Source organism: Schistocerca serialis, chromosome 2 (assembly GCF_023864345.2).
Source record: "Schistocerca serialis cubense isolate TAMUIC-IGC-003099 chromosome 2, iqSchSeri2.2, whole genome shotgun sequence".
Taxonomy (NCBI): domain Eukaryota; kingdom Metazoa; phylum Arthropoda; class Insecta; order Orthoptera; family Acrididae; genus Schistocerca; species Schistocerca serialis.
Genome location: NC_064639.1, coordinates 307,706,844 through 307,731,671, shown reverse-complemented (window position 1 = coordinate 307,731,671; position 24,828 = coordinate 307,706,844). Strand labels below are relative to the sequence as shown.

Sequence of the window (24,828 nt, the reverse complement as noted above, 5' to 3'; positions counted from 1 at the left end):
TCAATTTTCTAATTTTGCGTCCAATTTGAAATGCAATAGACCAAGTTAGTATACTTTCAACTACTGTTGGCAAAATCCTCTTCTGTGTTTCTTTTGGTATTTGCCCTGTTACACAGAATTCCATTTACATCTTAATTGCTTCTCTTGCCTGTTGGACCCTGCCTTCCATATCTCCTTCACAGCTTCCCGAAGTATGGATTACCGACCCTAAGAATTTAAACTGCTTTAATAGATCCTTGTGGTAGAACTACATTCCTTCCATTTCCTCCCACCAATAGATATTCTGTCTTGATAATATTTTTTCGAAGCCCTCTTCATTATCATATATTTGCAATTCTCCCTACTTTATGATATCAGGGCTTCATCATTGGCAAATACTAATGAGTAGATAGTTCCATGCTAGGAAGGCATTCATACGTTCACACGATTGCTTCCAACGTTCCAGCGTATACCTGTCCAAGTACTTTTGATGTGTGAATTTACACATTAATACAATCATTTTCAGAAAAAAAGGAACAACTTGAAAGACTAGAGATAAAATGTTCATATTCACAACACATGGATAGCAGGGCAAGGGGAGAAAGAGCGCAATTGGTTTTAATGTGGGTTGCCTACATCAGGGGCAAACCCATTGCTCTCTTTTGAATGACAGGTCCTTAACCTCTTGCTTGCCAAGCCTGCCCCTCCCCCTCCTCCTTCCAACCCCTCAGGAAACCTCCAATCCTCCACCTCCCCTTCACTGATACAAGCACACTTTTGGTATCTATTTGATTGACTACTTAATTAAATTGATCAGTTAATTAATCCCTCCACCACTGATAAGAGCGACGTGGCTAACTCGACAAGGCATAGCCTTTAATTTATGATGATGACCTCTGATAACACCCACACCCCCCCCCCACCCCCACCTACTTCCAATAATTGGCGGCTCTATGGTGTAGAGTAAGGCTATCACTGACAGGAAATTCAATTATAAAGCAGAAGGTTTATTTTTAAAAAAATCAGTTTGCAGGGGTTGGATCTCTCTTGCTCATCATTCTCTGCTATTTAGGAAGATGCAAGTCATCTAAAATACATCGAAAAGAAGTAATTATATCGATCGATTTTCATTTCATCCCGATCGCGCAAGGCGTACCGTTATGAAACATCCATCACACGTAGTTAATCTTTCGATCGAGAAGCATGCGCCATCCACTGGCCCACATAGAACGACACCCATGCAGGCTCGTTGGAGCCGGAGTGTACAGGGGCTCCCACGAAGCGACCCGACCTGTCCGTCAACGGCCGTGCCACGCGCCGGTGTCCAAGGGGTGGCCGCTGGGGCCGCATGACTAAGAGACCAGATTCACGCTCATCTCCGAACGAAAGCACCCGAGAAATTCCTGTCGAAACACGTGCTCCCTCTCTATTTCTCCTCGAGTAAAGTGCCACTGCCAGGCCTGTTTGGGCCGTCGGTGCGGTCGGACCGAACCACAAATAAAGCAGTGTTTACCCTGTAAACCCCTGTAGAAAACCGATGCACACGAGAACTCCTTCCAAGACAAATGCCTGAATGAGAATCGATCCAGAAATACTGCTGAAATTAATAAGTAATTAATTTCCTGTCACGTAATCATGATGTAGGGGATACTAAGGCGGATGCCGTAGCTGTCTCATACACGCAAATTGACGATGTCACAAAACTAGTTGCCGGATGACTCAAAATACACTTTTAAAACAAGATCGTAGCAAACAGAGAGAGACAGAGACAGAGAGAGAGAGAGTGATAGCGCTCCAGTTTGCTTTGGAAATGACATAGGAGCTCGCGTGAGATATTTCATTCCGCCATGGACTTTAAACTATCCCAGGCTTCCTGTGCACCTTTCTTGAGGTACACTTCCTGAACTGCTTCAGCAGTTATTAAATCGTGTGTGAAATATTACATCCTGAAGATGTCACAAATGCTGCTTCAGAAGACATGCCATGAGATTAAATCGTTAATATGGCATTTAAACAATTTCCTTCTCACAGTTTAAAACTACTCGAAATAAAAAAAAAAACATCAACACTGCACAGTAGTTTGTGTGCATAAAAAACAGTGTTATGTTTTGACGAGAAATTTCATTAAACAATCCAAACCCATTATTTTGACTACGTAAGTAAAAATTTTGTAACTATTATACAGAAGTGCTATGTTAAAACCGGAGAAACTTATTTTTCTCAATTTAGAGCATTGTTCTCCACAATGCCGTCCAATATAGGTATCGCAGAATTAGGGTTAATTAACACAATGTTATACAACAAGTCCTAAGAAAAGAACCAATTTATCAAATAAACAAGAAATTACACCTTTAAGTACAGTTAATGCGTTACGTGCATGGAAAAGGAAACTGGAAATGGAGGACATCAAAGTAAAGAAAAGAGAACTGGAGTATTTGAAGAAGAAAACCACCATAAAGGAAGAATATAAGACGCAAATGGAAAAGGAAGAAGCTATTGTGGATGTACAGACCACACAGCGTATAGAGGAATCTAGCTACGACTGAGGAATATAAGATCATAGCATTTACTGTAAAGATCAGTGGTAAGTGGCCATATGTTGAATACTGGCCGAAAACGGTGGATTGGAGCACGTTTATTATGTTAAAGGACACGCGAAAAATCTGTTTATCAAACTCCATCCCTCCTCGGATCTGCTTAAAAAGGATGGTTACCTTATATCGAAATGTGGTGGGCTTGAAGTCACACACTTAACAACAACATAACCGTTTTCAGAGCTTATAACCGACAAACTAACAACCGTTAATGGCAATTCGTTTGCAAAAGTTCGAAACCTACAGTTCTATAGCCAAATTCCACAAGAATGTGCAGCAGAAGAACTGGCAGCCTACACCTGGAAAGATGTGGAGTGTTATAACAGCATTATGCACGAAATGAGAGGAAAAATTAAGATCACCGTATACTCTCGTCTAGAATAACTGCCAGAAGGAGCGGAACTAACTGTTAAAGTCACAACAGAGATAGCTTACAGGAAAAAAAATTAGATACATACTGGAATTCAAGAATATACCTTGTCTGTATTTGTCAAATTACTGCCTGGAGAAAGAAACAGATGATTCAGATGTAGATATAAAGTACAAGTTAAAAATTAAATTGGACGTTATTAAAACTAAAACTAACAAAAATAAGAAAAGAGCTGTTTTCTGTATGTAAATGTATAAGCAAAAGTTAATAAAAATTTTGTACTAGAATATTTACCTGTCTTATTCGCTAATCTACCAAAAATTTCCCATATACATTGATTCATGTGCGTGTATTTAGGATAGGGGAAGTGTGTAGTAGGGTAATCTTAAAAAGTGGTTGAAACTAGTTAGTTGAAAGTACAGTAACCCCCTTTTCTTACCTTTATGAATAGTGAACTACCAAATCCAGTTTGTCCTGAGTCGCCTTCGGGACTGCAATGTGTCGCATGTATATTCTGCCGATATTCGAGAAGATTCAATATGATGAGTGTTTGCGCTAGGAGTATTGGTAGCGTTTGAACTCCTACCACTCAGGTCCTCCATGGCCTGCGGGCCTCTCTCTGGCTGACACGTGCTTCCGCGGCAGCAGTCATGAGCCACGTTTACGGTGGCAGTTTCTTCTGCTGGTGCTGTACTGTGGTACCGCGTGTGTGGGCGTCCAGAAGGACAGTACGTGGGCTGTGAGAGAGTTTTCAACAATCTCAGTCATCTAGCCGTGAATGGATCGTGTTTCTCAATATATCGCGGTGATATATGTTGTTGTTAGTATCCTATCACATGGTATACCCTTTCCTCCCCCCTTCTTCGTCCTGCTGTAGCTGAGAGATGCAGTCAGCTTAGGAACTCTATAGAACATTTTTAAAAAAAGAAACACTTAACAGACCTGTAGTGGTTGGGGACTCTAATCGTGACAGTATAAATTGACGCCGAAATTTGAAATTCAACTATCGTTCCAGTCGTGACGCCAAATAATAATACGCACTTAACAGACCTGTTGTGTTCAGGAGCTTTATAACCGTGATGGTGTAAATTCACATCGAGATGTGAAATTCCAACTATCGTTTCAAACATCACCGGCTCCATTCGTGGCGTCAGATACTAATAGGTTTGGATTATTTAATGAAATTTCTTGTCAAAAACAAAGCACTGTTGTTTATGCACACAAACTACTGAGCAGTGACGATCTTTCTCTTCATTTCGAGTAGTTTTAAATGGTTTGAAGCAAATTGTTGAATGACCATCTTAACGATTTAATTAATATTTGCCATGGCACGTCTTCTGAAGCAGCATTTGTGCCATCTTCAAGATGCGATATTCCACACCAGAACTCATGAAGCAGTTAATGAAGTGTACCTCATGAAAGATGCACAGGAAGGCTGGGGCAGTTAAGAGTAGGTGACAATGAAATATCTCGTACTAGTTCTGTTGGGTCTTGCGTACTCGTTTGTATAGGATGCCTAAAGGATGCTACGTTCTCTGAATGCTATACAACAATTCAAGCAAATAGCATTAGTAGTTTTATTTCTATAAAGCATATTAACAGTACTTTGTGATGCAAACAGTAATGATCTTCGCTATAGACAAAGTCCAACTAAGTACGATATGGATCACGATATCGTAGCACTCTCTCCTATGCCTTGCTATGCTCCGCGAATACCTTTCCTAATGTCCATATACTGAGACGATCTGAGCGGCTGAGGCTGACAGGAGCGGCGGTTAAATTCACTTCTTGCAGGGGGCGCTCTTGTCGTGGTGCGGTCCTCATCAGCGCACCATTGGCCAGCGTCGTTTCACTGCCTTCTCTGGTCTTCCATTCTTCATCTTCGTTCCGGTGCTTGTGGTTACACCAGAACAAGTTCCTATGTCAGTTGCAAAGCAAACTACAGCTCTCTCGTTGTCTCTCTCTCTCTCTCTCTCTCTCTCTCTCTCTCTCTCTCTCTCTATATATATATATATATATATATATATATATATATATATATATATATATATACTCCTGGAAATGGAAATGGGCATGCGGGAGGCCGGGTGGACGTACCGCCGAATTGCTCAACACGTGGGGCGTGAGGTCTCCACAGTACATCGATGTTGTCGCCAGTGGTCGGCGGAAGGAGCACGTGCCCGTCGACCTGGGACCGGACCGCAGCGACGCACGGATGCACGCCAAGACCGTAGGATCCTACGCAGTGCCGTAGGTGACCGCACCGCCACTTCCCAGCAAATTAGGGACACTGTTGCTCCTGGGGTATCGGCGACGACCATTCGCAACCGTCTCCATGAAGCTGGGCTACGGTCCCGCACACCGTTAGGCCGTCTTCCGCTCACGCCCCAACATCGTGCAGCCCGCCTCCGGTGGTGTCGCGACAGGCGTGAATGGAGGGACGAATGGAGACGTGTCGTCTTCAGCGATGAGAGTCGCTTCTGCCTTGGTGCCAATGATGGTCGTATGCGTGTTTGGCGCCGTGCAGGTGAGCGCCACAATCAGGACTGCATACGACCGAGGCACACAGGGCCAACACCCGGCATCATGGTGTGGGGAGCGATCTCCTACACTGGCCGTACACCACTGGTGATCGTCGAGGGGACACTGAATAGTGCACGGTACATCCAAACCGTCATCGAACCCATCGTTCTACCATTCCTAGACCGGCAAGGGAACTTGCTGTTCCAACAGGACAATGCACGTCCGCATGTATCCCGTGCCACCCAACGTGCTCTAGAAGGTGTAAGTCAACTACCCTGGCCAGCAAGATCTCCGGATCTGTCCCCCTTGAGCATGTTTGGGACTGGATGAAGCGTCGTCTCACGCGGTCTGCACGTCCAGCACGAACGCTGGTCCAACTGAGGCGCCAGGTGGAAATGGCATGGCAAGCCGTTCCACAGGACTACATCCAGCATCTCTACGATCGTCTCCATGGGAGAATAGCAGCCTGCATTGCTGCGAAAGGTGGATATACACTGTACTAGTGCCGACATTGTGCATGCTCTGTTGCCTGTGTCTATGTGCCTGTGGTTCTGTCAGTGTGATCATGTGATGTATCTGACCCCAGGAATGTGTCAATAAAGTTTCCCCTTCCTGGGACAATGAATTCACGGTGTTCTTATTTCAATTTCCAGGAGTGTATATATATATGCAATGATCATTTTCGAAAAGTGTATTTCGAGTCAGCCTGCTACTAGTTTTGTGATATCACCAATTTGGGTGCGCGAGATAGCTACTACGTCCGCCGTATATCACCTGCATCACGATCATATGACAGGAAATTAATATTTATTAACTTAAGCAGTATTTCTGGATCGTTTCTCAGTCAGGCAACTGCCTTGGAAGGAGTTCTCACATAAATCGATATTGCACAGGGGTTTACAGGATAAATGCTGCTTTATTTGTGGTTCCGTGACCGAAGGCGTATGCAAGCCTTGCAATGGTGCATTACACGAGGAGAAATAGAGAGAGAACACGTATTTCGACAGGAATTTCTTGGGTTCTTTTGTTCTGGGATTAGCCAGACATCCTGTATGTTGTTAAGGGTTCTGAGCAGCCACCTCTCGGAAATTGGCACATGTCACAGCCATTGATGGACAGGTTGTTTCGTGGGGGCCCCCTGTTACTCCAACTCCAAGCAACCTGCATGGGTGGCGTTCTATGTGGGCCAGTGGATGGTGCATGCTTCGCGATCGAAAGATTTTTAACACTGTAATTATGTGTGATAGGTGTTTCATGAAAGTATTCCTTATGCGATCGGGATAAAAAGAAAAGCGATCGATTTAATTATTTCTTTGGGATTGTAATATTAGTAATTTTCGCCTCACAAACATTAATATACGCTAAATAGTAAATGCCTGATGGCCTAAAGTTATCGAACAATTGTAAAGTAAAAGAAATGAACCACCGCATAGCAGCGACAGAGTCTATTATTCTTTATCTTTGCCGTTCTTGCGCGGTGCCTGTAAATCTCTATTTACATGTATCGATTAATGGTATAAAAAAGAATTCTGTTGTTTCAAGACAAATGAGGCTTCTGGCGCCTCACCTTTTAGTTTTTGTACTCTATGAAAGGCGGACGCGGACTTGCTGCGTTCCGCAACTGTATTTTATATTTTATGTGAAAATATTGAGTGAATATACTAATTGTTATTTTTCTTTTTTTTTCTATCAGAAAACATGTAGTTTCTTGTAACTGATTACGAACAGGAAGCATCAAGAGGACATTTTGACTGTTATGTATAAAGTATTTAACCACAATGGTCAACTGTTGTAATTTAATATGGAAAGGTACGTAGCATTAAAAAAAAACGCGTGTTAAAGATAAGTGTGCTTATTTTCGTAAATTAACCTTGATGATTTCCATCTCCTTATTTACCTGAAGGATATTTATTTTGTGTTACTTCATCACCAGAAATTACGATCACGCTGATGGGCCGAACGCAGCATGAGGCAGAAGGAACATTATCGTTTTCCTATTATTTCTGAACCAACCTTTTTGTGTAGTGTTGCATTTCTTTTAAAGTCTATAAATCTTCTGGTCCCTTAGTGTTGATCCGGGTATGACTACATCGCGACTATAAAAATGCACAGAAATGATAATGTTTCTTCCGAACGATTTCAAATATATATCAATATGCTGCTCTTATTCAGGTATTTAATGCTCAACCTATGTTATTATAATAGTGTAATCAATCCCTGATTCTGTTACCAAGTGGCCCACCAAAATATTCACTTTTTCGACATTAAAAAAAAGTAACAATTCTTTTTCTTTTCGTCCCCCAAGAGCAACGCTACAGGATGTAGCTTACAAGACCTGCATCTTTGCCAACAGCAGAGAATGATGAGCAAGAAAGATCGAACCCCTGCAAATTGATTTTTTTATAAATAAACAGGATACTTTCTGCTTTGTAACTGAATTTCCTATTGTGAGATCCTTCCTCTCCACCACAGAGCTACCAATTTCCAGGTAGAGGAGGGGGAGAGGGCAGGGTAGGATTGATGGGGGTGTTACTAGATGGGAGAGGTTAATTAATTGATCAGTTTAATTAAGTAGTCAATCAAATAAATATCAAATGTGTGCTTCTATCAGCGAAGGGGAGAGTTGGAGGTTTCCTGAGGGGTTGGGAGGAGGAGGGGCAGGGGTAGGGGTGGGAGAGCAATACGTTAAGGACCTACCAATCAAAGGGAACGATTATTCCAGGGGGTCATAATCCACTTAGCAGAACAACAGGTCAAGGACCTGTCAATCAAATGAGAACAATAGGTTTGCCCCTGATGTAGGCAACCCACTCTAACAAATTGCACTTATGCTCTTCTTGCCCTACTACTGACATGTACATTAGTACGTTCTGCAGAAAAGATTACTATTTGAACCACGTCGGGCTGTGGCTTCAAGGTCAACTTTGATGTCACAGCGCAACACCACCTACCAGTAATGTTGGTGGCTCTGGTTGCTGCTATAAACCAAAGGTAATAGATTAGCGTGACTTGAGCAAATATGCAGGATGCCCCGCAGATGTATGCACAAACTTTACCATCAAATGAGTGAGTTTGAAAGAGGGCACGTTATATGCATTAGAGAATGTGATGCATCCACCTGGAAATTGCTCATCATGTGGGGTGAAATGTTTCAGCTGTGCATTAGGTGTGTGGAGAATGGTTCACAAAGACCGTAGAGCACCATGAGATGGGTCAGGTCACACCACCCAGACCCCCCCCCCCCCCCACCACCGAGATGATCGACACTCATCTGAGTGGCATTGCAGGACAATCTGCATCCTCCTCGGCTCTGGCGCAACAGTGAATCAGCGTAACATATCGTACACTATCAGGGGTGACAGTCTGTCGCAGTTTATTATTGCATGGGTGACGTGCATGTTGTCACTTCTCCACTTTCCTTTGACGAATGTGCAGGAACATGCTAGATGTCAATGGTGTAAGATACGATGTCACTGGGGACCCAAATGACATCAGATACTGTTTTTGTACGAATATACGTTCTGTTTGTTTGAAATGACGGCCACATTTTGATCCGCCGCAGATAGGAAGGAGCAGAATCACAGTGTCTGCATTCACACACGACATATAGCGCGCCAAGTCAAGGCCTTATGGTAGGGGTTGCTATTGCGTACAACCACAAGGCAGAGTTGGTGCTTATCCAGGACACTGTGAGCAATGTGACCTACGTGAATGGCGTCCAGCGCCCCTTGGACATACCCTTCCTGCACAACGCCCCTGATGCCATTTTTCAGGAAGACAACGCACGACCACGTGTTGCTCCGTAGCTGCACGACCACATGCCTTCTTGCCGTCACAAAATGTCAGATTTTTACCTGGTCTACCAGATCACCAGACTTGTCGCCAATCGAAAATGTGTGGGATAGGTTGAAATGATGGGTGCAGCACTGTGTGTCAATGCCAGCCAACACAGATGAATTTTCGAATCAGGTGAACGCAGTGTTCATGACTATGCCACAGCACGCCATTCACGCTTTATACGCTTTGATGTCATCACGATGGAGCAAGTTATCAGGACCCATGGCGGACCCTGTGCCTGCAAGGCAACAGGACACATGCTGAACTGAAGTGACTGAAATGCTAGTCATATCTGCAGAACATACTAATGTACATATTCTACGAATATTAACATCCTATATCTAGTCGTTCAAGGTGTTCTGTTTTTTCTAGCCTTGAGTGTATTTATTGTGGCTGACACACTGCATTGTAAAAAATTTTAAAGTTTGTTCATTGTAATACAATTGTTATGAACTTTTACCATATACTGAACATGTTGTCACATGATTCTCTTCGAGAAATAACTTGGCTCACGTTCCATTGTTTCCATACATAGGAAATGATTAAGAGGGATAACAAATCAAAACAAATCGAATTATGATAACTGAGTAGTGTCTGCCAGAGAACGTATGACTGTGGGTATAGAGTACTCACGTAATTGCGTCGTCGACGCCGTGTGAATAGTGTTTGGGGTCGCCATCTGGCCGCCAGAATCGACGGTAGCAGCAGCTAAAATCTGAGCTGACGTTGTACAATCGTAGGCGCTCCCTCTGAAAGCAAAAAGCAGCAATCCACAAGTTAAAGTTTCTGTTAGTGTGTTAGCGACAGTGGTGCAATGTTCAATAAATGAATTTTCTTTAATATCTTAACTTCTATTCTTTCACTTTCACATGTCTCTGAAATGGACAACAGATGTGCGTCAGCTTTATGAACCGTAGCTACAACTCTAGTATTTCAGTTCCTTTTCATATATGTTCTACCACAACACATCGACGCATATTTATTACATTCATACTTACAGTACTGGTAAGCATTTCGTTACCGGTGAAGACTATCCTGTGGAGGCAGTATTTAATGTCGTGTACTGCATCGCATACAGTGACGGAACACCACGCCTCTTCCGAAATGCCGCATGTTTAGTTTATTCTCAAGTGGTGCACGATGCAAATGGAATGTGTTTGTGTAGAAATTCTGCACAACATTTGACTGACTTATTTCAGAGAAATCACGAATAATTTGATCGTAATCGTGATTAGGGTGCGACCAGGCATACGGTCCTAACGACAAAGGTGAAACATATAAAACTGAAAACCAGATTCATTACTTTACCCATGATTACTGTTATTAACCACAATGTCCGAGGGGTAAATTGCTTGAAAAACTACAGCATACAGCCACATTGTTGTTATGCATGCCAAGAAGGGTTTCGCTTTCACATCTGCCTTGAAGTGCTACACTAGTGCACTCATCAACATCATATTTATGTCGACTGCATTTTGAATGCTGCACTTATCTTTTATTCTAAATTCTTATTCTATATCCTTTTCTTTTCTTAACCACATAGAAAACAAAATGTTCAATGAAAATTATGCAGCCAAAACAATACAAGGTTATATACTTGTACTGTTATGTGAATGACATCATTTGTTTGGTAGATCAAACAGGCACCTGAATAAAACAACTACATAGTGGTGTAGAAATAGTTGACCCTAGAATAAAATTCATCTCTGAGACAGAAGTAGGTGTGAAAAGCAATTTCCTAGACACTACCATATTCAGCATAAAACATACTTTTGGGGTATTCAGGAAGCCCACAGGCACAAGCACAACCATTCACAAACATTCCAGTCACCCACAGACAAACAAACTTTCAAGTTTTAGGTACATGATACACAAGCTTAACATAACCCCACAGGACAAAATCAGTTACACACAGGAACTAAATGCGATACACCAGATAGCGAGAGAGAATGGGCACAACACACAAATAATAAACAAACTGAGCAATAAAACAGAAGCAGCAAATCGGAAAACAATAAACTAAGAACAAATTACCATCAACAACAAAGAACCAGGAACACCAATACAGGATAAACACTGGGTACCATAAACACCTTACAAGGAACAGTGGCATATACTGACATGCAGCAATAAAACGTCCACAGGTTCTGGAACATTCTGAAGAAACAAGACTACAAATGTCATACCAAACAACACAGTACAGAAAAACCTAAACACCTTCATATACATACGTAGATTAATACTTGTTCCATAGATCATGAAACAACATTCTGTAATGATGTGGGACGTGTCACTTTAACATATGTTTTCTTTACACGAAATAATTCATTTTTTTACAGTTACTACTTCATGTCTAGAAATTCATCTACTGAGTAGAAGAATTTGTCATTCAGAAATTCTTTTAATTTGTTTTTAAATTTTGGTTGGTTATCTGTCAGACTTTTAATGCTATTTGTCAAATGACCAAAGATTTTTGTGGCAGCATAATTCGTTCCTTTCTGTGCTAAAGGCAGATTTAAAACAGAATAGTGAAGATCATCGTTCCTTCTAGTGTTGTAGCTATGTACTTTGCTGTTATTTTTCATAATACAAAGATATTTTTCATAATACAAAATAAACGTAAAGCAAAAGAACGAGATATATGATTTGGAACATAGAATACTCGTAGGGCATATAAAACAAGAGCCTCAATCGGTCTAGTCAAGGGGGTCGAAAGATACAGGATGGATTTAGTTGCTTTAGAGGAAGTTATATGGGAGGATGCTTCCAACCTTGAACTCGACAAGTGTACAGTGTTTAATGGAAGCTGTACTTCTGGACGCAAATTAGGTATGGGCTTTTGTGTGAGTAAGGCAGTAGCTGCTAATATATCTGGGTTTTCATCAGTGGCCCACTGAATACCAGTGTTAAGAATAGACACTAAGAGATATACGATATCGTTTGTGAACTGCCATGTGTCGACAGAAGAAAGCACACCCCAACTGAAAGACGAATCCTGTGCAGAGTTTGGTGAATGTCATTCCGAATAGTAATTATAAAGTCCTAAAGGCCGTTGTGAATGCAAACTTGTGAAGAGAAGGGCTATTCCATTCAACAGCTTGAAGACACAGTTTACATGAACTCAGGAACGACAATGCATCAGCTTCATCACCTTTGCAACATGGAAAGGGATGTTCGTCGGCAGCACAGATTTCCAGTGGAAGGATATACACAAAGGAACTTGGGTGTTACCAGATGGTAAAACAATTAAACTGATTGGTCACATTGTCATTGACAACAACCCAAAAAAACTGGGGGATGGATGTAAAGACAGCACGGGGTGCGGCGCGCGGGACCGACCATATCCTAATAAATAGCTCGCTACAAGTACAACCCAAAACCAGAGTCTGAATCAGCCTTAAAAAGTAGTACACCGCCACATCAATACGCTCAAAGACAATACAAGGAAATATGAATTGTAGCTCAGTAAACGTTTTGAAATTCTACAGGATAAGTATCCACAAAAGAATGCAGAAGAACTATGGAAAGAAGTAAGGAATTCTGTAAATGAGGTCCATATGTAGTCATCAAGAAGCACATCAGGGACAACAAGATTTGGCTGGGGAAAAAAGCTTCAAGGAATCAGCCGAGAGACGAGAAACCAAGGAGAGGTGGCCACGAGGCGCAAATTCTACACAAGGCAGAACAAAGTTAAAATAAGTATGGACAACTACCTAAGCAAACGTAAGGAGAAGAAAGAGAATTACGTCAAAGGAAAGATAGAACCGGATCTTCAAGGTTTCTTGCGAAAAGAGACTCAAAAGCTGTACCATAATGTTAACTTCTTCAAAGAGGGATACCAGAGCAACCAAAAGATCGTGAAAGATAATGAAAGGACTGTAATCAACATTGAGTTCAACAATGATGAAAGATGGAAACAATATTTGGTAGATTTAAATTATCCACCATCTACAATGGATGAAATTAAGAATCGGATAATGAAGCTGCAGAAGAATAAAAGCCCAAGAGAAGATGGATTTTTTCACAAAATTGACAACACAAAGCTGTATTCGGTTCTTTTATTGTACTGGCGGTTTTGGCTACAAACCATCATTTGGTACCGAAAACGGTAATACAAGAAAAGAACCAAACATAACTTTGTGTTATGAGTATTCTGAAACATATTTGCGTTGCTGACAACCGGCGCCTATTTATATGTGGCTGTGCGCCTCTGTTTTGCTAATGCGCTGCTCCGAGTCATGTATTCATAACACCTGGGTTGGGCCAGTGGGCCCCTTCTGCCTGTAACTTGCGCCATGCCAACCTCTGCGTTTACTCTTTTCAACAGGTCTACAGCAGCCCTGAGTCCTCCATTCTACTTCACAATCTCTGGTGGTGTAACTTACTGTCAACAGGCCCACGCCTAGCTGTAACTTGTGTGCTCCATAATACTGCACTGATACTAACCTTTTCCCATCTTAAACGGTGGTGCCACTACATTATTCCCCCCTTTGGAAAGACCCGGTCCCTGGGACGTCCTCTAACTACTCTTTAACTTGTTTGGGTCAGCATGTACTTACGACATATTTACTGCTACTATAAGAAAACTTAGATGTGGTCTAGTCATCTTAAAACACGTGACATGAGACAAAACATAAAAATTCTTTACTGGATGACCACTCCACTTGATCAACCCCTTACCTACCCGTCTTATGCCCTCAATATCGAATCCACTGGGATTTGGACTATCGTCGGTTCCCTCTTGGAACTGGCTCTCCGTCTGATTGGAATGAAAACAACACACAACAAAGTTAAGGCTGCAATGGCACTTGGCACAGAGGTGCTCAAAACGATCGTTACTTGTCGTTGCGCGGCGCGGGATTAGCCGAGCGGTCTCAGGCACTGCAGTCATAGACTGTAAGGCTGGTCCCGGCGGAGGTTCGAGTCCTCCCTCGGGCATGGGTGTGTGTGTTTGTCCTTAGGATAATTTAGGTTAAGTAGTGTGTAAGCTTAGGGGCTGATGACCTTAGCAGTTAAGTCCCATAAGATTTCACACACACACTTGTCGTTGCCTTTGCCTATATTGAGCGACATGCTGCACAAGCTGTTCGGGTGATATGCGCCCCTCTTGCTCTGAAACTAACTGGTATACGGATCTCAACAGACCTGACTCCAAAGTTTGATTTAACAAGGTCAGATTCTGCCTTGGTAAAACTCCAAAGTTGCTGCTGGCCAGTACAGCTGTGGCTGTGTAACATTCAATTGTGGGACTTCTGAAATTGATGCTGGCAGGTGGAAGGTTGGTCTTATTATGTTACACGCAGTTCCATTGATTAAAATTCTGCTCCCCTCGAGCTCTATACGTTTCGCTTCAGCAAATACTCCCTGCTCAAAACAACTTGCTACTACCATTAATATTCCGTAGGTGGAGAAGATCCAATGCATCTCGACTTGTTACAAGCTCAATTTTGGCTCCATGATATCCCTTGGATAGTCTATTTCTTCCCTTCTGGCTAAAAATAACTGCACTGTGCATGTGTCCGGATTGGTTGTTATCACCCTGGCTGGACATACCATTTCCTTCCCTCTATGGCAGCTCCGTAATTCCTCCCTTGTCATCTCGGCACACCAACTGTTAACTGCCATGATCCACAATACCTCATCAGTTTTTTGCTTCTACCAACTTGCTCAATACTCCCCTTTTCAGTGACCTCTTCAAGAAGACTGCTGCCCCTAGCAGGCTCACAACACTCGAAAATACATACAACATATGAAAATACAATGCCTAATTAATCTATGCAAACCCAATGCTACATAACAAGAAAACAAAGAACTACAAATACACCACTATTTTCTGTGTCGCAAAGCATACGGTACATCATGCTGTACTCAGTCTTCCTGGTTTTCTCTGAGATGAACACCTCTCTTTCTTCCTCTTCCCTTTCTGTGACATGCCTGGAATCACATCGGGACAACCCTTAAATGGCCGCAACCACCCAGTGTGTAGTTTTGTTGTTGTAGTTGGCAGCTGAAGCTTAACATTAACGGAGAATGTGGTTTCTACTACTTGGTATGGCCCTTGATACCTCATGACGAACTTCTTCGTTTTCCCTTTTTGCTTATAGGGGCTGGATAACATTACCCATCGCCCTACTCTATACTGTGGTAAACTTTCTTTCCGCTTCACTGCATCTTCCTGCCTTTCCAAAGCCTTTGTATTCGCATTTTGTACCCGTTTCCAAACATCCTGAATCGTTCTCACAAATTGACGTGCAGATTCACTGGTCCTTCCGTTCTGTAGCTTCACTAAATCGAATGGTGACAGCATTTTTCGCCCATACACTACCTCATATGGAGACAAACTGGTATTGGTATGGACTTTTGCATTGTATGCACATACAATATGCTTCAAATACCCGTCCCACAGATGATGATGAGAATCCACACAAAAACTCAACATCTTCCCAATTGTTCTGTGTTCCCGTTCTGTCCTTTCATTCACCTGTGGATGTAAAGCGCTCGTCCTCAACTTTTTTACATTCAACGGTTTTCACAGTTCCTTCATTAAATCCGACATGAAGTTGGTACCTTTGTCAGTAATTATTGTCTCTGGTGCACCAAATTTCAAAATCCAGTTATTTACAAATGCTTGCAGGACCATTGCTGTCTGTTTATTTGGCATAGCCACCATCTCCACATACCTCGAAAAATGGTCCATTACTGTCAGAACGAATCTGTTCCACGATGGTGTTCGACTGTAAGGTCCTAAGACATCAATTCCCAACATAGAAAATGGACATGTCGCTTATGGCAATCGTTGTAGCTGTATCTGTTTCCGACTCAAATCTGCTCTCTGTGCACATGGTATACAATTCTTCACATACTGATCCACATCCACTTTCCTACCTCTCCACCAATACCTCTCCACCACTCTCCTATCCGTAGCTCTACACCTGCCATGTCCAGATAACACGTGATCATGTGCTTCCATTAAAACCTCATCTCTCAGTTTCGCTGGCACTACTACCCTTGGTCCCAACTTCGTTTCCCTGCACAGAAGGCTGTCGTACATGTTAAATTGTGGCTGTGTCCAAAACAATTTACAATCGTTGTCAGCGTCCTGTAATTTTTGCCATACTGCTAGGTCACAACCTATGACTTGTACTTTTGCCACCTTTCTACTCAGTGCATCCACATTACCGTGCTTCTTCCAAGGCTTGTGCACCACCTTGTAGTCGAATTCACTAAGCCTCACAGCGCACCTAGCGAGTCTAGTGGACGGATCCTTCAACCCCAACAACCACTTCAACGCAGCATGATGTCACTACCCAAAATCTTCTCCCACATAAATAACATTTAAAATACGTGATTCCATAGATTACACTAAGAATCTCCCTATCTGTTGTTGAGTAATTCCTCTCTGCTGCACTCAACTGCCTAGATGCATAGGTTACAGGATGTTCTTTCCCATCAATTTCCTGACTAAGAACGCACCCTAATGCTTGATTCGATGCATCACATGCTACTATAAACTCCTTTTCAAAATCTGGAAACACAAGAACCAGACTTGATGTTAACACTTCTTTCCATTTTTCAAACGCTTTCTGACGCTCTTCTGTCCACTCAAATTTCACACCCTTCCATAAAAATAGCGTCAATGGCTGTGCTAAATCGGCAAAACCCTTCACGAACTTCCGATAGAAACTTCAAATTTCGAAGAATGATTGCACTTCCTTAGCTGTTTTTGGCTCCCAAAAATCCCTTACAGGCTGTACCAACCTCGAATCTGTTCACTCTCCGTCCTTACTGATGATATGACCTAAATAATTCACTTCTTCCAACGCAAAGTGACACTTCTCCAGGCTCAACGTCAAACGAGGTGCTCTTAAGCTCATAAAGACTTCCTTTAACCGCTGTCTATGTTGTTCCATACAACTTGAAAACACTATAATGTCATCCAAATAGACAAGACACTGTCAAGGTTTCAAACCCATCAACACACTGTCTAGAAACCTCTGGAGCGTGCTAGAGCGTTTGTCAGACCTAAAGGCACTCTAGAATGAGATTTTCACTCTGCAGCGGAGTGTGCGCTGATATGAAACTTCCTGGCAGATTAAAACTGTGTGCCCGACCGAGACTCGAACTCGGGACCTTTGCCTTTCGCGGGCAAGTGCTCTACCAACTGAGCTACCGAAGCACGACTCACATCCGGTACTCACAGCTTTACTTCTGCCAGTACCTCGTCTCCTACCTTCCAAACTTTACAGAAGCTCTCCTGCGAACCTTGCAGAACTAACACTCCTGAAAGAAAGGATATTGCGGAGACATGGCTTAGCCACAGCCTGGGGGATGTTTCCAGAATGAGATTTTCACTCTGCAGCGGAGTGTGCGCTGATATGAAACTTCCTGGCAGATTAAAACTGTGTGCCCGACCGAGACTCGAACTCGGGACCTTTGCCTTTCGCGGGCAAGTGCTCTACCAACTGAGCTACCGAAGCACGACTCACACCCGGTACTCACAGCTTTACTTCTGCCAGTACCTCGTCTCCTACCTTCCAAACTTTACAGAAGCTCTCCTGCGAACCTTGCAGAACTAACACTCCTGAAAGAAAGGATATTGCGGAGACATGGCTTAGCCACAGCCTGGGGGATGTTTCCAGAATGAGATTTTCACTCTGCAGCGGAGTGTGCGCTGATATGAAACTTCCTGGCAGATTAAAACTGTGTGCCCGACCGAGACTCGAACTCGGGACCTTTGCCTTTCGCGGGCAAGTGCTCTACCAACTGAGCTACCGAAGCACGACTCACACCCGGTACTCACAGCTTTACTTCTGCCAGTACCTCGTCTCCTACCTTCCAAACTTTACAGAAGCTCTCCTGCGAACCTTGCAGAACTAACACTCCTGAAAGAAAGGATATTGCGGAGACATGGCTTAGCCACAGCCTGGGGGATGTTTCCAGAATGAGATTTTCACTCTGCAGCGGAGTGTGCGCTGATATGAAACTTCCTGGCAGATTAAAACTGTGTGCCCGACCGAGACTCGAACTCGGGACCTTTGCCTTTCGCGGGCAAGTGCTCTACCAACTGAGCTACCGAAGCACGACTCACATCCGGTACTCACAGCTTTACTTCTGCCAGTACCTCGTCTCCTACCTTCCAAACTTTACAGAAGCTCTCCTGCGAACCTTGCAGAACTAACACTCCTGAAAGAAAGGATATTGCGGAGACATGGCTTAGCCACAGCCTGGGGGATGTTTCCAGAATGAGATTTTCACTCTGCAGCGGAGTGTGCGCTGATATGAAACTTCCTGGCAGATTAAAACTGTGTGCCCGACCGAGACTCGAACTCGGGACCTTTGCCTTTCGCGGGCAAGTGCTCTACCAACTGAGCTACCGAAGCACGACTCACACCCGGTACTCACAGCTTTACTTCTGCCAGTACCTCGTCTCCTACCTTCCAAACTTTACAGAAGCTCTCCTGCGAACCTTGCAGAACTAACACTCCTGAAAGAAAGGATATTGCGGAGACATGGCTTAGCCACAGCCTGGGGGATGTTTCCAGAATGAGATTTTCACTCTGCAGCGGAGTGTGCGCTGATATGAAACTTCCTGGCAGATTAAAACTGTGTGCCCGACCGAGACTCGAACTCGGGACCTTTGCCTTTCGCGGGCAAGTGCTCTACCAACTGAGCTACCGAAGCACGACTCACACCCGGTACTCACAGCTTTACTTCTGCCAGTACCTCGTCTCCTACCTTCCAAACTTTACAGAAGCTCTCCTGCGAACCTTGCAGAACTAACACTCCTGAAAGAAAGGATATTACGGAGACATGGCTTAGCCACAGCCTGGAGGATGTTTCCAGAATGAGATTTTCACTCTGCAGCGGAGTGTGCGCTGATATGAAACTTCCTGGCAGATTAAAACTGTGTGCACGACCGAGACTCGAACTCGGGACCTTTGCCTTTCGCGGGCAAGTGCTCTACCAACTGAGCTACCGAAGCACGACTCACACCCGGCACTCTGATGTACTGGTCATGTCCTCCTGGAGTAGAGAAGGCAGTTTTTGGACCATCCTCTGGAGCCACCTCTAACTGATGATAACCAGGTGTCAAACCCATCGTAGAAAAGTTCTGGCACTGTCCTAAGTGATCCAAGTCTCCGATATGTTTGGAATGGGATATGTATCCGTTACTGTCTTATTATTGTGGTATCGGTAGTCACATCAGAACCTGTATTTCTTAGTTCCATCCACAAATTTTTTAGGCGCAACGACAATGCCCGCTCCCCAGCAACTATTAGTATGCTCTATAATACCGTCCGCAAGCTGTTGATCAATGAAATCCTCCACAATCGGCTGCAAATACCTCGGTATTCTGTATGGTTTACGGTAAACAGGTGCTTCGTTCCCTGTCGGTATCCCATGTTGAACTAATGGAGTTGCTGGTAACGGCTCTTCCGGGAAAAACAAATTCTTAAATTTCCACAACAATTCTTCCATTTGCCCTTTTTCTTCTCCTTTCAAATGCTTAACTTTGTTACGCAATGCAGTTCTATCGGCAGTTAATGGTTGATCGCTACGCCTACCTCTCGAACACCAGTCATTTGTTATATCCAAATTCGCTACTAAAACTTCGCGTCTACAGCGCTAAAATTATCAGTGTTCACGGGGCTACTCGCCTGTCGTTTCCCTCTTGTATGCGTGCAATACTACATTTCACAAAACAACTTAATGGATCCAAAAATTAATTATCCTCCAACGGTTCAACAACACATACCGTACCCACAGTTATATCTGACTCTATACTTACCCACAGCGACTTCCCGGTGCCACTAGATACGCACTCATGCGAATTAAGCCTTAATGTTAATGTACGCAGTTCAGTTGGTTTGTTCATTGCGTTGAATGCCCCTCGCGACAGCTCTCCATTGACAACAGTTTCCCCTATCTGAAATAACATTTCACCAAGTTCCATAGTTCGTAGTCCAAGGTCAATTTTGGCATGATGTTGATGCAAGAAATCTATTCCCAGGAACATATCGTAGCCTTTGCTTACCCATGGTACTACCTCCATGCATGCATCGAATCGGACTTTCCCTATGCGAAAGTCAACTGTCACTAACCCCAAAGGTGTGACCTCCTTATCCCCCACTCCACGCAACTGATAATGCGGTGGGTATAACTTCCTTTGTCCCATTTAACTCTTAATAGCCACTGACACTTGCGCCCCTGTGTCCAACAAAATCTTAAACTTTTTAGTTCCTATGGATCCTACCACTGAACATTCCACCTCTGCATACGTATTTGTAGCACCGAAATTAAACAGGAGCTCCATTAGGTGGGTCTTGGGCCCCCTCTGCCGTTTAATGATTGTCCACCTCCACTAATTCCACTTCTCCATCCTCCACGCTGCTGATTTCTACCACTTCCTCTATTCCTCAGTAACTGGGTACACTGCCTCTGCACGTGTCCTTTACAACCACACTTGCAACATTTTATACTTGCTGTAAACACTGTTTGCCTGTCACGTACCCTCGTTGCCACGTCTATTTCTTCACATTGGATTGTCAGTTGAATTGCCAAATATAAATCTTTTGGAGTCCTTTCACTCACTTTCCGCGCCATATGCGACAGTAACCCCCACAAAAATACACCAAGTGCCCTTTGCTCGGCCTCCTGCAACAGAACACCATTCACCTCATCGCACTGACCCAACTCGTAAGTATACTCATTAATTTCTCTTATCCCGTCCGCAAATTTCTCTACCGTCTCCCCCTGCCTCTTCGTCATTGTACTCAACCTCCACCTGAAATAATGAGCGCTATTCGGTTTCTTGTACCTCTGTAAAAGCCCCTCCTTCAACTTCTTAAACTGTCGCGCTTTCCTTAAGGCCTCAGAACATGTTACATATGTCTTTGCTTCACCCGTTAATCTAAGCTTGGCTACATGTAACAACTGTTCATCAGACCAACCATTCATCACAGCTGAAGTTTTCAAGTCCTACACAAACGAACGCACATCCTCAGATGCCTTTCCAGAAAACAGAATAATCAAACTCGTGGCTGGATCAATCTCCCGCTGAGGTATCACAGGCAAAAACGACTGATTTGATGCAGTTTCCCGTTCACTTCTAGATGTTAATTCACTTCCCAACTCCATATTGTCCGCTGTGAATTGTGCTACCTTTTCCAAAAAATATCCGTACCGCTTCTGGTTCCAACTTACCTTGCATCCCTGACTCTTCCACTGTGTTGCTTTCGTTCTCAGTTAGTCCCATTTCAGCCTATAAAACCCCACAGAAACAAAACATTTAACTACAAAAATAAACTGATTTCTACATCCCAGGAGGAGATAAAACATCATACTCAACCCAGTACAGAAGTAATTAAATGCCATGAAAGAAAAAATCTTACTGCCCCAAACAAAATAACACTTATTCTGACAAACAAAAGTAATATACCTACGCAAAACATGTCAAGTGGTCTGCCAGGAGCCATACTCGAAACACAAACAAAAAAGAAAGAAAGCGTCCAACACACAAAAAGTAAAATTGGTCAACACTCACCACATTTTGTGAATGTAATGCAGGAGGTGGGCTTGAACCTCGTATTGTGCAGACGACGCCTGCTATTCTGATACCAAATGTAGATGGATATTGGACGAGGATGGAAACTGTCGGGATGCACTGTATTAAAACTCGCCCCAGGTTCCCAAATGATTTATTATTTTAGCTACAGTGCTCCCATTCCTCTCGGCCTACATCACGGGGTCCCACAATGCTGCAGACACCACTTCGCTGTCTGTGAAATGGCTTGGCACGGAATGGCTGCCTCAGTGACCCGTGCAATGCCCTGCTGTGTGTCGGTCTTTTACGGCCGTGGAGTTGTGACGACATCAGGTCGCGCGGGCAGTCGACTCAGCGGTCTCCGTCCCTATTGACTCAGCGTCACCCGTTGCAAGGCGAACTGCGGTGTGGTTCCTCACTGACGTAGCTAATATCGCAGCGACCACAAGCGCCCGCAATCCGGCGTCCAAATCTGCAGCTCTCGCCTCGAGATGCCTCTGGTGTGTGTTGGGAGCCAACAAGACTGCTCACAGTAGCGAGCCGTGGAGTGGTCCACCACTGGCTGGCTGCGGACCCTATGTTGGTCTCAGAGGGTTGAACCAATGACCTGCTGTGGACTGGAAAGCTGGCTCCCCATCTGCTGCTGCGTCTAGCCAGTGGTGTCACATACCCCGCCATCCAGGAGAGCTGTCAAACTTGAATGCTTTGTTAGTGAAACGGCACCTATTTATACGTGGCCGTGTGCTTCTGTTTTGCTAACGTGCCGCTCTGAGTCATGTACTCATAACACCTGCGTTGGATCAGTGGGCCCCTTCTACCTGTAACTTGTGCCATGAAAACTGTTGCATTTACTCTTTTCAGTAGGTCTACGGCCCTGTGGCTTCCATTCTGCTTCGCAACAGCTGGTAACGTAACTTACTGTCAACAGGCCCACACCTGGCTTTAACTCGTACGCTCCAAAATACTGTACCAAAGCGAACCTTTTCCCACCATGACTCATCTCCAGCCACCACTCGCGCCATGAACGCATTCCCTTCCCGAGCATAGCACTGCAGATGAGCAAGACAGTGGGCAATTCCACATGCTTCCTGGTGTGGTTGAAGACTGTGGGGACCCACTGAGCACACACTTTGCACATGTGCAGTCTTTCCTTCATGATGGTCTGAACACTTTCGGCACTCAATTCGACCACGCTGGCTAATGCTTTCAATGTCACTCGGCTGTCCAGGGTAATGAGTGCATCCGCCAGCTGGACGATGTCATCGGTAATGCAGTGTGGTGCTCGAGACCGTGCATCATCGGCTAACGACACCCATCCTTCCCTGAAGCGGTTGTGCCACGCCTTGACCCTTGCAAGGGACATGCAGTGTTCACCGTACACTTATTACATTTGTCGATGAATGTCCGTTCCTTCTACTCTTTCCGCTGTCAGAAAATGAACAACACCTCTTTGCTCTTCTTTTGACGCCTCCATGTCACTGTTTGCAATTCGACTGCCAGTGTTGGACGATTGATGCATGCTGCTGCTAGCACTCTACAGTCACAGGACGTGCATGCGTGCCCTCTAGCAACGGGCTGTGAACTTCCAGGCTCTAGTCAGAAACACACCTAATTACAAACGCCATGATATTACCCTCCTGTCACAGGTTTGCGCATTCCAGACTCCGGTTCGTTTCTTTTTGAACACCTCTTATATTTTATTCCCTGCTGCTTTGACTATTTCATCCCTCAAAGCTACCCATTCGTTTTGTAGTGTATTCCTTTCCACTGTTTAAGTCAAGCGTTACCTAATGCTCCCTCGGGAACTCTCAACACGTCTTGGTTCTCTCGATTTATCCACGTCCCATCTCTTTAATTTCCTACATCTCTTCAACTCCTTCAGTTTTAATCCGTATTTCAAAGCCAATAAATTATGGTCAGAATCCAATTGAGCTCCTGGAAACGTATTACACTTTTAATGAGGTTTCAAAATATTTGTCTTACCATCATATAATCAGTATGAAACCTTCCTGTGTATCCACGTCTTTTCCGCATCACTATTAAACCAAGTGCTACAGATGATTAACTTATCCTCTGTGGGAAATTCTATAAAGCGGCTCTCTTTTTCATTCCTTTCCCACAGTTCCTATTCTCCCACCATTTTTCCTTCTCTTCCTTTTCCTACTATGGAATTCGAGTCACCCATCACAAATTTTCGTCTCCCTTCACTATGTGAATAATTTCTTCAATCGTTTCACACATTCTTTCAGTCTCTTAATCTGTGAAGATATTTGGGACATAAACTTACACTATCATGGTGTTGCACCGGTACACGGTACAAAATACACTCCTGGAAATGGAAAAAAGAACACATTGACACCGGTGTGTCAGACCCACCATACTTGCTCCGGACACTGCGAGAGGGCTGTACAAGCAATGATCACACGCACGGCACAGCGGACACACCAGGAACCGCGGTGTTGGCCGTCGAATGGCGCTAGCTGCGCAGCATTTGTGCACCGCCGCCGTCAGTGTCAGCCAGTTTGCCGTGGCATACGGAGCTCCATCGCAGTCTTTAACACTGGTAGCATGCCGCGACAGCGTGGACGTGAACCGTATGTGCAGTTGACGGACTTTGAGCGATGGCGTATAGTGGGCATGCGGGAGGCCGGGTGGACGTACCGCCGAATTGCTCAACACGTGGGGCGTGAGGTCTCCACAGTACATCGATGTTGTCGCCAGTGGTCGGCGGAAGGTGCACGTGCCCGTCGACCTGGGACCGGACCGCAGCGACGCACGGATGCACGCCAAGACCGTAGGATCCTACGCAGTGCCGTAGGGGACCACACCGCCACTTCCCAGCAAATTAGGGACACTGTTGCTCCTGGGGTATCGGCGAGGACCATTCGCAACCGTCTCCATGAAGCTGGGCTACGGTCCCGCACACCGTTAGGCCGTCTTCCGCTCACGCCCCAACATCGTGCAGCCCGCCTCCAGTGGTG

At 44.2% G+C, this 24,828-nt stretch overlaps 1 protein-coding gene across 7 annotated transcripts in view; it reads right to left on the bottom strand.

The window, feature by feature from the left end:
• The window catches only part of LOC126457087 (uncharacterized), a 763,934-nt gene that overhangs the window by 65,089 nt on the left and 674,017 nt on the right, over window positions 1–24,828 (bottom strand). For all 7 annotated transcript variants that reach the window (XM_050093111.1, XM_050093110.1, XM_050093106.1 and 4 more), the window contains one exon: window positions 9,937–10,052. In XM_050093111.1, the coding sequence (XP_049949068.1) occupies window positions 9,937–10,052 (116 nt within the window). The remainder of the gene's footprint in view (window positions 1–9,936; window positions 10,053–24,828) is intronic.